General features: G+C 56.3%; 1 protein-coding gene across 10 annotated transcripts; it reads right to left on the reverse strand.

Annotated features, from left to right (window-relative positions):
* Window positions 1-454: 454 nt before the first annotated feature.
* GBGT1 (globoside alpha-1,3-N-acetylgalactosaminyltransferase 1 (FORS blood group)) lies at window positions 455-10,892 on the reverse strand. Of its 10 annotated transcripts, none has more exons than XM_082403199.1 (7): window positions 10,475-10,892; window positions 9,462-9,643; window positions 8,804-8,869; window positions 3,879-3,929; window positions 3,761-3,796; window positions 2,902-3,036; window positions 455-1,785 (listed from the first exon to the last, which is right to left on the reverse strand). In XM_082403199.1, the coding sequence occupies exons 2-7, from the start codon at window positions 9,530-9,532 to the stop codon at window positions 1,101-1,103; spliced, it is 1,044 nt and encodes a 347-aa protein (XP_082259325.1). In that variant the 5' UTR covers window positions 9,533-9,643; window positions 10,475-10,892; the 3' UTR covers window positions 455-1,100. The 10 variants fall into 10 exon arrangements, with proteins under 10 accessions (XP_082259325.1, XP_082259323.1, XP_082259326.1 ...); XM_082403197.1 differs by lacking the exon at window positions 10,475-10,892 and adding an exon at window positions 10,167-10,468; XM_082403200.1 differs by lacking the exon at window positions 10,475-10,892 and adding an exon at window positions 9,030-9,160 and having other exon boundaries at window positions 9,462-9,637.
* Between the last annotated feature and the right edge of the window lie 65 nt (window positions 10,893-10,957).

Below are 10,957 nucleotides of genomic sequence, written 5' to 3' on the forward strand. Positions count from 1 at the left end.
CACTGGGCCGCCCCCACTGCATCTCTGTCCCACCAGGCAGAGGGAACCACCGCAGGGCTCTGAAGCCCCTCTAATCCTGGGCCTGCACCACGGCCTTGGGGCCCCACGCCCGCCAGGGGCATCCCAGGGCTGAGGCTGACCGCAGATGCAGGAACCCGGCAGACATATTCGCTGTGTGCTCAGGGACCAAGAGCCCACAGGGTATCCAGCTGGTAGGCTCTGCTCGCCCCGACTCAGGAGAGCAGCATATCCGGCGACATTTCCACTTCACCCATCTCCCAGGAGAAGCAGGGTGAAACCCTGTCTGTTGCAGCGGCCAGCATCAGCCCAGGTTCTCTGGAAAACTGTACCCCGACCACACCTACCCGAGCTGAGTGTATTTGCAATCCAGGCTGTCTGCATCCCTGCGGGCTGGTGGCCAAGATACTTGGATGTGCAGGTGAAGAAACCCCGGTTAGGGCCGAGCATACGCCACCTTTATTAAAAACTGCCCAAACCCTCTTACAAAGGAGGCGGCTGGTGCCAGGGAGTGTGGTGCACCTCAAGGGAGGTGGGACATGAAACCAGAGAGAGCCTAGACCTGGTCGATTTCGAAGGCTCACTCAGGGTCCTGAGCGAGGAATTGGCTCCGTGTGGCTGGGGGACATCACAGCACCCAGGACCTCTGCAGCCAGAGGAAAGGGGTCCGGATGCCTTGCACACGAGTGTTAGAAGTGCAACTTTAAGGGCAACAGGCAACAGAAGGGGGACAGAGGGGGAATTTGAGGTACTGGGCGGGGCTGAGACTCCAGAGCCCGCCGCAAGGCACGTGTGCTGGGTGAGGCCTGCCGGGCCCTGTCTTCTTCCACCTCTGGTCTCCCCTCCTCCTGTCCTGCCGTTCTTGGGCCACAGGCTGTGTGGTCTTGGCGTTCTCCTCATATGCACACCGCCCTTCACAGTTTACAAAGGCCTTTACAGGCCCATTTTCCCATTGGATTCTGCCGGCAGATTGAGAGGTAGACAGCACAGGGCTGGTCTCACTTAAGGCTTGAGAAGTGAGGCTCCGGTGAGCTGGGCGCTCACTGGGGTCCCCCCTGTCCACGGCAGCCCCGGCTCAGCCGTCAGCTTCTCAGCCAGTCGGTGTCCTTGTCCAGGGTAGAAAAGCGGATCAGCTTCAGGCTGGGGGGCTGGGGCTTCCTGTCATCCCAGAGGTACTCAGGGGACAGCACTTTGGAGGGCTTATGTGAGATGAAGCGGCGGTTCAGGTGACTCTCCTCCTGCCAGGCTGCCATGATGCCGTTGGCCTTGTCTGCCAGGATGCCCATGTGGCAGCCCCTGGTAAAGTCGTACACCCTGGCCACCCGCCCCCCAAAGACCGCCCCGCCATAATAGAAGTCCCCCTCACCACCCGCCACAAAGGCGGTGGAAAGAGGCCGGCGCTCGTAGGGGAACTGCTGGCGGGGGACAGCGAAGTAGCCGGGGTGAATGGCAGCTACCAGGTCCCCCAAGGTCTCGGGGCCCCACGGGTTCCGGAACACCATGTCCACATCGAGGCAGAAGAGGTAGTCGATCTCCCGGTGCGCCCTCTCCGCAATATGCTGGCTGATGGTCTCCATCCGGCGTGTGGAGATTTCCTCCCAGCGGGAGTGCCCCTGGATGGGGATGATGCTGGCGAGGCGGCCGGAGCCCAGCCGGACCCGAGGAATGGCCGTGGGGTCGTTAGTGAAGACATAGTAGTGCACCCGGAACCCCTGCATGAAGAACTGCTCGGCTGACTCCAGGAAGTGCTGGACGAACTGGGTGTACCTGGTGGAGAGAATCCCATCATGCACCATGGCCTCAGCAGGGCCGCTGCCTGGGTCCCCACTATGTGCTGGCACCACACGGACAGGGCTGGGGTTGGCCAGGCTGGGGTCCACCTCCCAGCTTCCCATCTCAAGAAGTCACTCAGGTCTGCCCCTCGGGGTCCTTGTCTGTCAAATTCCCACAATCTTAGTACCAACCTCTTAAGACTGTCCTAATAATGATACTTGATGACTCATATTCACAGACTGAGCTAACTTTTATTGAGCACTTACTAAGTGCCAGGCAGTGTTTTAAGGGATTCTTCTCTCCTTCTAGCCTCATAAACTCCCTAGAAGGCAGGGACCACAGTCCCCACTTCCTAGGCACAGACACTGAGGCTCAGAGAGAGGAAAGTAGCCAAGAAGCGGGGAAGTGGCTGAGTCAAGGGAAGGTGAGTGGTGCTGGGTGCTGGGTGCTGGGTGCCGACTGGGCCGGTGGTGGTGGGGGGTCCCCTGACCCCCGCTGGGCCATCCATCATCTGGCCAGTGCTTAGTTGCTGGGGACCCATTAGGGTCCCTCTCTCAGGAGTCCCAGAAAGGGACCCAGAGGGCAGCTGCCAGGTGATGGCTCCTAAAGGAAAGGGCAGGCGGGGTGAGGAAGGAGAGGGGAAAACAGGAGGTGTCCAGAGAGCCCGCAGGCTGGAGGGTGGAGGAGAGAGGGTCCCCAGGGCAGGGCCAGCTCTGCCTGGGTCTCTTGACACGCCTGTGGCCTGACCACAGACCCCCAATTCTATGAGGTGGTCTGGGGGGCTTTCCACTCCTTCACACCTGCCTGGACGCTTCAGGGGAAGCAGAAGGGGTGAAGGGACAAGGGTGCCTCCTGACAAAGGCTCCCGCTGCTTCCTCACCTGGGCTGCCTCCCCCTCCCCCACTTCCATGCCAGGGCCAGACCCCCTTCCTCCAGGAAGCTCCCCTCCCACCAGCATACTCCACTCTGTACCTTCCCACCTGCACAGCACCTGGTTCAGGGCCTCCCTGGTGCCCGGGTTGGGGCCCTGTCTCTCCCCAGACTATAAATTCCTGGGGTTCAGAATTTATAACCCCCCCTCCCCCCAGCCCAGCCCAGCCCACTACTCACTTCCCCACGGCAAACACCGTGACCCCGACGGTCAGGTTCAGCGGCTGGTAGATACGATGCAGAAGCTCGGGGTCGAAGGTTCCCTCGGAGACAATGGGCGCCAACCAGGGTGTGAGGGTCAGGAGCTCTGTGGGCCTGGCAGCAGAGGAGGCCGTCGGGGCTGAGACCCTCCCCTGGGGAAAGCCTCCCTCTCATCTTGGCCCTGCCAAAGCTGTGTGGCCCTGGGCAGCTTCATCCCTGTCTCTGGGCCCCAGGATCCTCATGTGGAAAGTGGGGATAGTCATAGCTACTTCCCAGCGTGGTCAAGAGGACCAGGAGTTAATGCATGTCCAGTGTCTAGAGGAGCCTGGCATTTCCGGTGCCTGCTAAGTGCCTCGGAGACGGGGGTCATCAGCATCATCATCAACGATGGATGGAGCACGACTATGCAGAAGGCACAGTGCTCTGCGTTATTATTATCATTATTTTTGGCCTCGCCACGCAGCTTGAGGGATCTTAGTTCCCTGACCACGGATTGAACCCAGGCCCTCAGCAATGAAAGCACGGAGTCCTAACCACTTGGACTGCCAGGGAATTCCCTGCTCTGCATTTTGCAAACACCGTCTCATCTCATCCTCCAACCTCCTATCAGGTGGGTATTATTATTATCCACCTGTGCAGAAAAAGCCCAGAGTGGTTGGGTAACCTGTCCAAGGTCACACAGCTAGTGACAGAGCTGGACTGGAGCCCAGGTCCCAGACTACCCAGACTCCGAGGCCAGTGGACACCTCCAGTACCCCAACTTCCAGATCAGAGGCCTGTGCCCCCGCCTCCACCCCAGGTCTCTCCATTCTGTGCCCAGGCCCTAACCAACACCTACTTTTGCTCCAGCAGCTTGGGCTGAGGGTACTGTGACCTGCAACCAAGAAGGGTGAGTGGTTAAGGGGAGGCAGCCCCCAACCCCGGGGCCACAAAGGGGGAAGTAACAGTCTGCTTACGGTGTCACGGGCTGGAATGGCTTTTCCCCCTTGTATTGCAGCTTCATGTTGCTGGTGGGAGAGGTGAGACAGAGCCATTAGTGCCGGTGGGGGGCAGAAACACTCAGCAGGGAAGGATGAGGTCGAGGTGAAGCACCCCATGGGACAGGCACCCCCAACCCCCCAGACACCCTTGACCCTCCCCCACTGCTCTGTCCACTCTGTCGGGGCTGGACTCCTATAGAGGCGGTCTGTCCAGGGTCACCGTGTGGCAGGGCAGTGATTCCAGCCTGGTACCATTTGTCTCCAAAGTCTTTTTCTGTCTCTCTTTCAAACATATTGCTCTGGAAGAGCCTGGGCATTGGGGAGAAGGTTTGTGGAGCTGCAAAGGCCTGGTGAGCCCACTTCTGCCACTTTCTAGCCTGGGTGGGCGAGTTACTTAACCTGAACCTATGGTGATGGTCACTTGAAGGACCCAGTTACGCAACCACCAATCAAGGCATTGCTGTGAAGGTACGGATTTTGTAGATGTCAGTAACATCTACACCAGTTGACCTCGTGTAAAGATCATCCTCCATAGTCTGGTAGGCCTGATATGGTCAGTTGAAAAGCTATAGCATAGAACTGAGGTTTCCCTGAAGAAGAAATTCTGCCGGTGGACAGCAGTGTCAGCTCCTGCCGAAGAGTTCCAGCCCACCCTTCCCGATGGCCCGCTCCATGGATTTCAGACTGGCTCAGCCACCCCACAGTCGTGTAAGCCGATTGCTTTCAATCAATCAGTCAGTCAGTCAGTCTCCCTCCCTCTTCCTGGTCCTGTTTCTTTAGTGGAACGCTGACTGATACACCCATTTTCCCTCATCTGTAAAATGAGGCAGCACCCTTAACCCTTAGAGCTGTCGTGAGAGGTAAGACAGGTATGTGAGTCGGGGCCTGTCAGCCAGGGCCCAGCACGGAGCGAATGGTAAGGGCAGCACCCTGGCCCCTTCTTGGCAGGCTGTCTGTGTGGCCGGCCTCCACTAGCTGCGGCCAACCTGGGGGGATTAGGAAGGAGGGCTGATTAAGGAAGGAGGTGGCCGGCGACAGGGTCAGACACAGGAGGCTGCCGGTGACATGCCTCTGGCTCTGCCACCAGCTGGCTGGAGAGACCAGGGGCCGGACATCTCACTCCTCGGGGTTTAGTTCCCTCACCCTTAAAGTGGGGACAATAATGTCACTCCCCAGGGTGGAAGTGAGGCCTGGGGAAGGGAAAGGCTTGCCCAAGGCCACCCAGGGACCGGGTCAGAACCTGTTCCGGCAGAGGCCTGAGCTCGCCTGTAAGGCTCAGACCACCTGAGGACGTGGGTGCCTGCCATTCACTTGGGTCTCTTCAGTACGTCTCCTACGATGGGATGGCTTAAGCCTCCTGGAGCTTTCCTAGTTTTTTCAGTCTGTGCTTTGTGTGTGTGGTAAGATATACATAACAAAGATTTCCCATTTTAACCATTTGAAAGTATACAGTTCAGGGGCATTAAAGGACATTCACATTGTTGGGCAACCATCACCACCATCCATGTCCAGAAGTTTTTCATCGTCCCAAACTGAGACCCTGTCCCCCTGAGACACTGACTCCCCATTCCCTCTCCCAGCCCCTGGTAACTATTATTCCTACTTCTGTCTCTATAAATATGACTATTCCAGAGATCTCTTAGAAGTGAAACCCTATTACAGTTTTCCTTCTGTGATCAGTCTATACTCTGGAAGCAACAATTTTTAAAAGTTGATCCATCCAGTTGGCCCCCTGCTCTAGTTTCACACAGACAAGCACATTTCAGGTCCCTGCTCAGAAAGAGATAGGGGGACTTCCCTGGCCGTCCAGTGGTTAAGACTCCACACTTCCAGTGCAGGGGGTGCGGGTTTGATTCCTGGCAGGGGAACTAAGATCCTGCGTGCTGCACAGCACAGCCAAAAATAAATAAAGAAGACAACATCTTCAAAAAGAAAAAAGAAAGAAAGAAGAAAAGAAAGTGATGGGACTCTGAGAAGGTGGTCAGAAGTGAGAAGGGGAAAGGGGCCCTTGTTCCACACTTCCCTGGCCATCGGTATTTCCCTTCCCCCCACCAGCCTGGACACGCTCTGCTCTGGCCACTTTAAAGGGTTAGACATAAGAATTCCAAAGCCGGGCTTCCCTGGTGGCGCAGTGGTTAAGAATCCGCCTGCCAATGCAGGGGACACGGGTTCGAGCCCTGGTCCGGGAAGATCCCACATGCCGCGGAGCAACTAAGCCTGTGCGCCACAACTAATGAGCCTGCGCTCTAGAGCCTGTGAGCCACAGCTACTGAAGCCCGCGTGCCACAACTACTGAAGCCTGAGCTCTAGAGCCCGTGAGTCACAACTACTGAGTCCATGAGCCACAACTACTTAAGCCCGTGCGCCTAGAGCCCGTGCTCCGCAACAAGAGAAGCCACCGCAGTGAGAGACCTGCGCACCAAAACGAAGAGTAGCCCCCGCTGGCCGCAACTAGAGAAAGCCCGTGTGCAGCAACAAAGACCCAACGCAGCCAGAAGTAAATAAATAAAATAAATAAATTTAAAAAAAAAAAAAAAAAAAAAAAAAGAATTCCAAAGCCACAGATGAGCCAGAGCCAAAAAAAGGAACTTCACATTTCCCAACCTCTGAAGGTCATGAAACTAAAAGTAAAGAAGAGATCCAAATGAACAGAGGGGAAGATGTGACCATTTCAAACAAACAATAATCTCCAACTTTAATCTATTAAAAAAAAAAATAACTCAGTAGAACCAAAAGATAGACAAACTGCAAAGAAAAAAAATGTAGCGAGTACTTTCGGCCAAGGGTGGTGATAGAGGACCCACCAACAGGCCAAGGAGAGAAGGTGCTGGAGCAGGCGAGTCACCAAAGAGGAAATTCAGTTAATGGGAAGGCGTGGGGGAGGTGAGAGCCTGGTAGGAATCAAAGAAATGAAATTTAAACCACATCACATTTCCCATGTCTGGAGTCAGCAAGGTGGTTTGCTTTTTGTTTTTCATAGCACCTAATACTTCCAGCACCAGCCCCGGTGCAATGCAGCTGCCGTGGGGTGGTGGGGTGGTGGTGTATCTGTGTGAGTTCGAGTGTGTGTGTGCCATGGTCCCCCTGGAGAGCAACCTGACGCGATGGATGGACACCTCAGCCATATCCTTTGGCTCAGAAACTTACCAAAGGAAAGGATCTTTAAGATGGAAAAAGCTGCATATCCAAAGTTGCTCATTACAAACTAATTTACAATGCTGGGAAACTGCAAACAATCTAAATGCCGCAAACTTGTTGGTGGGAAAGGGAGAGGGATTCAAGAATTAGGGCCCAGTCCCTGGGTGGAATAAAAGGATGGTGACCAGACGCCAAAAAAGAAAGCCAATTCTGGGGAAACTGGATAAAAATCACAAAAACATTGTGGCCACAACTACTTTCAATATCAAGCAGCCTTTCTGCTTTTTAGAACAATCTGTTCAAATAGAAAGCGTAGCAACCAACGAGCTGACAATGAACTTTGGAGTCAGAGTATGACGTGGACCAGCAAGACACAAGAGGGTATTTTTTTTTCTTTTGTCTTTTCTGTTATCCAGCCTCCTAATTTACTGTATTCTATGTTTATAATAGTGAAACACACTTTGTTGTTAGTTAGTAGTCTATGACTCAGATTTTAAACTTTCCTTTTGCTGTCATGAAAAACAAGACTGGGTGGCCAAATGTCCCCTTGAGACTGTCCCAAATCACCTTTTTCACTCTTTTTTTTTTGGACTTGGAAAATTATTGTTATTAGCTTTAGTCTGATGACATGGAGGACTTGGCTGGGAAACACGCTGGTTCTTATAAACCAGCACTTATTTGGGGCATGAAACAAACCACGGTGAGAGGAGGCCACTGGGATCAGGCCGTTGCTGTCACAGAACAACCTGCCCAGGGCAGAGAATTATTCGCTAATGACAGTTGAACGACAACAGCGCTGGGGCGATCTGAACGGCAGACTGTTTGATCCCATCTTGGCAAGTCTGAGATACATTTGATATCGGATATAAAAAGTGACGCAATCAGTAGGAATCATTTCAAGTTCTAGATTCATCTATAACCAAATCTTTTTCACTCTTAACTGACAAAATGTCAGATTTGTTATGTGGGGGAGACTGATCATGTGTCCATTTGTTCTCTGAAGCCACAGAGAACACAAAATTGAGCAAAATGTCAAGTCCTGGACTTCCCTGGTGGCGCAATGGTTAAGAATCCGCCTGCCAATGCAGGGGACACGGGTTCGATCCCTGGTCCAGGGAGATCCCACAGGCCACGGAGCAACTAAGACTGTGAGCCACAACTACTGAGCCCGCGTGCCACAACTACTGAGGCCCGTGCACCTAGAGCCCATGCTCTGCAACAAGAGAAGCCACCGCAATGAGAAGCCCGCGCATCTCAACGAAGAGTGGCCCCGGTCGCCACAACTAGAGAAAGCCCATGTGCAGCTAAGAAGACCCAACGCAGCCAAAAATAAAAATAAAAAATAAAATAAATAAATAAATTTATTAAAAAAAAAAGTCAAGTCCTAAAAGCACTCTTTCCTGAGCATCTCCTACGTGCCAGGTGCGACACCAGGATATTTACAGGCATCATCACAGTACCCCATGCTCTGCCTGGCTCGGGAGGGGCACCTCTATCATCCCATTTTACAGATACAGCAAAGTGAGGCTCAGAGCTATGCAACGTGCTCAAGGTCAGAACTGTGGCGGGGGCACTGCAAGGACACCCAAGGACTGAAACGGGGGAGTTTCACTCCACATTTGTGGCAGCTCATAAATTACCTACATGCTTATCACACTGCTCAGAATCATGAGCTTAGGACCTAAGAACCTACAAAGTGACCTTAAAACCCCTCTCATCTCCTCCACTCCGGGGGCCCCCAATATTCCCTGGACCATACTTACAAGATCTCTGGGCAGGGGAGATAATAGGGGACATAGGAGACCGACAGCCAGTTCTCGACATACACCCTGGGAAGGAAATAACACCTGTTGACTTGACTTTGCACCTGAGGCTGAAAACGCACTTTGCTGCATGTTAGCGGGAATGCAGGCCCCGAGTGGTGCACCTGGGATACACCTCCCCTCCCCCTCCCCGCCCCCGCCCAATCATTCCTTGGGTCTGGCTGACCTCGGAGGACAAAGCCTCCTGGTGTTCTGCAATGAGTCATTAGCCATGCAGCCATTCATTCCCGGGACAGGAATGTTCTTGACGCCAGGCCCTGCACACGAGGTGCTGGTGGTGGGGGGCAGCCCCCAGAGCTTTGTGGGAAGAACACATAGGGTGAATTCTGGAGCATAAACAGGAGTGCCTCATTAACATGGCTAGAAGAATAGTCCAGGCAGAGGAAAGAGCAAGTGCAAAGGCCAGGAGGCCACTGCAAAGCAAACTCCATAAGCCAGGCTAGTTCAGTCTTACTGGGGCTGGGGTGAAGGGACAGGTGCACCGAGAGAGGTGGGTGGGACCTGGGAATCCTGTGAAGGGGTCAAGGTTTGGGGGTTGAGATGCTGAGAGAGGCAGGGGTCTGGGGTAGGGAGGGAGGGCTCCACGGGGCATGCTCACCACAGAGAACAGAGGGCTATGCCCACCAGCAGGCAGAACCCCAGGCCCAGGGCTATTCTGGGGCAGTGCATCGCTGGGTGGGTAGCATCTGAGCCTGGGTACCTGCGGAGTCTGGGTGTGCCAGCCCACCTCTCTCAGGGGTGTCAGGCTCGGAGCCTGTGTCTCCGGGGTCCAGGAAACACCTGCAAAGGAATGCTCCTTAGCCACAGGACAGTGGCCCCATTTTTGCTGCCCTGCCCTCCCCTGGGCGGCCCCACCAGGGGAATGTGGATTCCAGTTGTCTCCTGGTCCTGCTGGACCCAGGCCCAGATCTGGCAGTTCTGAGGGACAGAGGCTCAGGACTCAGCCAAAGCCTGCTGCTGTGCCTTGCGAAAGGCGACCGGCTCCCTGCCTTGTCTCTCAGGTCTCCCTGCTGACCTCCTGTGATGAGCTAAGGGCGGCCATCCTAGGGACTAGGGCAACAGCGCTTGGGGGGGGGGGGCGGGGCTTGGAGAAGGATTCCAGGGGAAACTGCGAGGACGCCGGAAATCAAGCCCAGAGCCCGCACCGCGGGGACACACTCGGCCTGGGGAGGGGGTGGTGCGCGGAGAGGGGCGGCACAGATCCCCCGGGATGGGGGTGGGGGCAGGGGTGGTAGCAGCGCATTCCTCCGGGAGAGGGGGCCTGGGCTCTCCCGGGACCGCGGGAACGCGCTTCAGCTCTCACCCGCTCGGCGGTAACCTTGGGCAAGGCGCTCTCCTGCCCGCTCCACCACAGCCTCGGCGTCCTCCTCAGCTACAGGGGGCTTGGTGCGGTGGCAAGACGCAATCCGCACCGCCCCTGATGTGCGGGAAGGGCTCTAAAGCGCTGGGTCCGGCCCGGGTCACTGCGAGCGCGGGACGCCTGACAGCTCTGCGGGGGTCCGCCCGAGGTCAGACAAAGATCCCCGGGCCGGAGTTTTGGGGCTTTGGCCCCGGCTCGCCCGGTGGCCTCTGGCAGTACCGCTCCCTCTCCCTCTCCCTCCCTCTGCGGACCTCCGTTTCCCCAGCCGGGCTTGGGGCGCGGCGTCCTCCAAAGCTCCGCGTCGACCGTCGGCTCCGCTGGTTTCTTCCTCCGGTGGGGCCCAGGCCGCCGGGGCCGCTCCGCCGACGCAGAACCACGCCCGAGCTTCGGCCGCCCCAGCCGGGGATCTGCACCCAGGAGCTTGGGGCCGAGACGCGCACCACGACTTCGGCCGGCCACTACAGGCTCCGGGCTCGCGGCGCTGCTCCTCCGGCCGGGCGCGGGGCGGGGACAGGGAGCGGCGGGGGAGCGCGACTGTCCCTGCGGGCTGCAGACTCAGCCCCTTGCGGCCGGACCAGCGTTAGAAAGGACGGAGGGAGGGGCGCAGCCCGGCCCTGAAAACAGGGTCTCGGTTCGCCTGCAGTCCGGCGAAACCCAGGGCCTGTCGGGCGCCTTTAGTAGCGCGCTGGGTGGGGCCTGACTCAGGGCCCGCCGGGGTCGGGGCCGGGCGGGGC

Source organism: Balaenoptera borealis (assembly GCF_965194805.1).
Source record: "Balaenoptera borealis genome assembly, chromosome: 8".
NCBI lineage: Eukaryota > Metazoa > Chordata > Mammalia > Artiodactyla > Balaenopteridae > Balaenoptera > Balaenoptera borealis.

Coding starts and splice junctions, on each gene's coding strand:
- GBGT1 (XM_082403199.1), bottom strand. CDS start 9,532: ATGCACTGCCCCAGAATAGCCCTGGGCCTGGGGTTCTGCCTGCTGGTG. Junction 8,870..9,461: donor ATAGCCCTCTGTTCTCTGTG/GTGAGCATGCCC, acceptor TTTCCTTCCCAG/GGTGTATGTCGAGAACTGGC. Junction 3,797..3,878: donor CCATTCCAGCCCGTGACACC/GTAAGCAGACTG, acceptor TCTTGGTTGCAG/GTCACAGTACCCTCAGCCCA.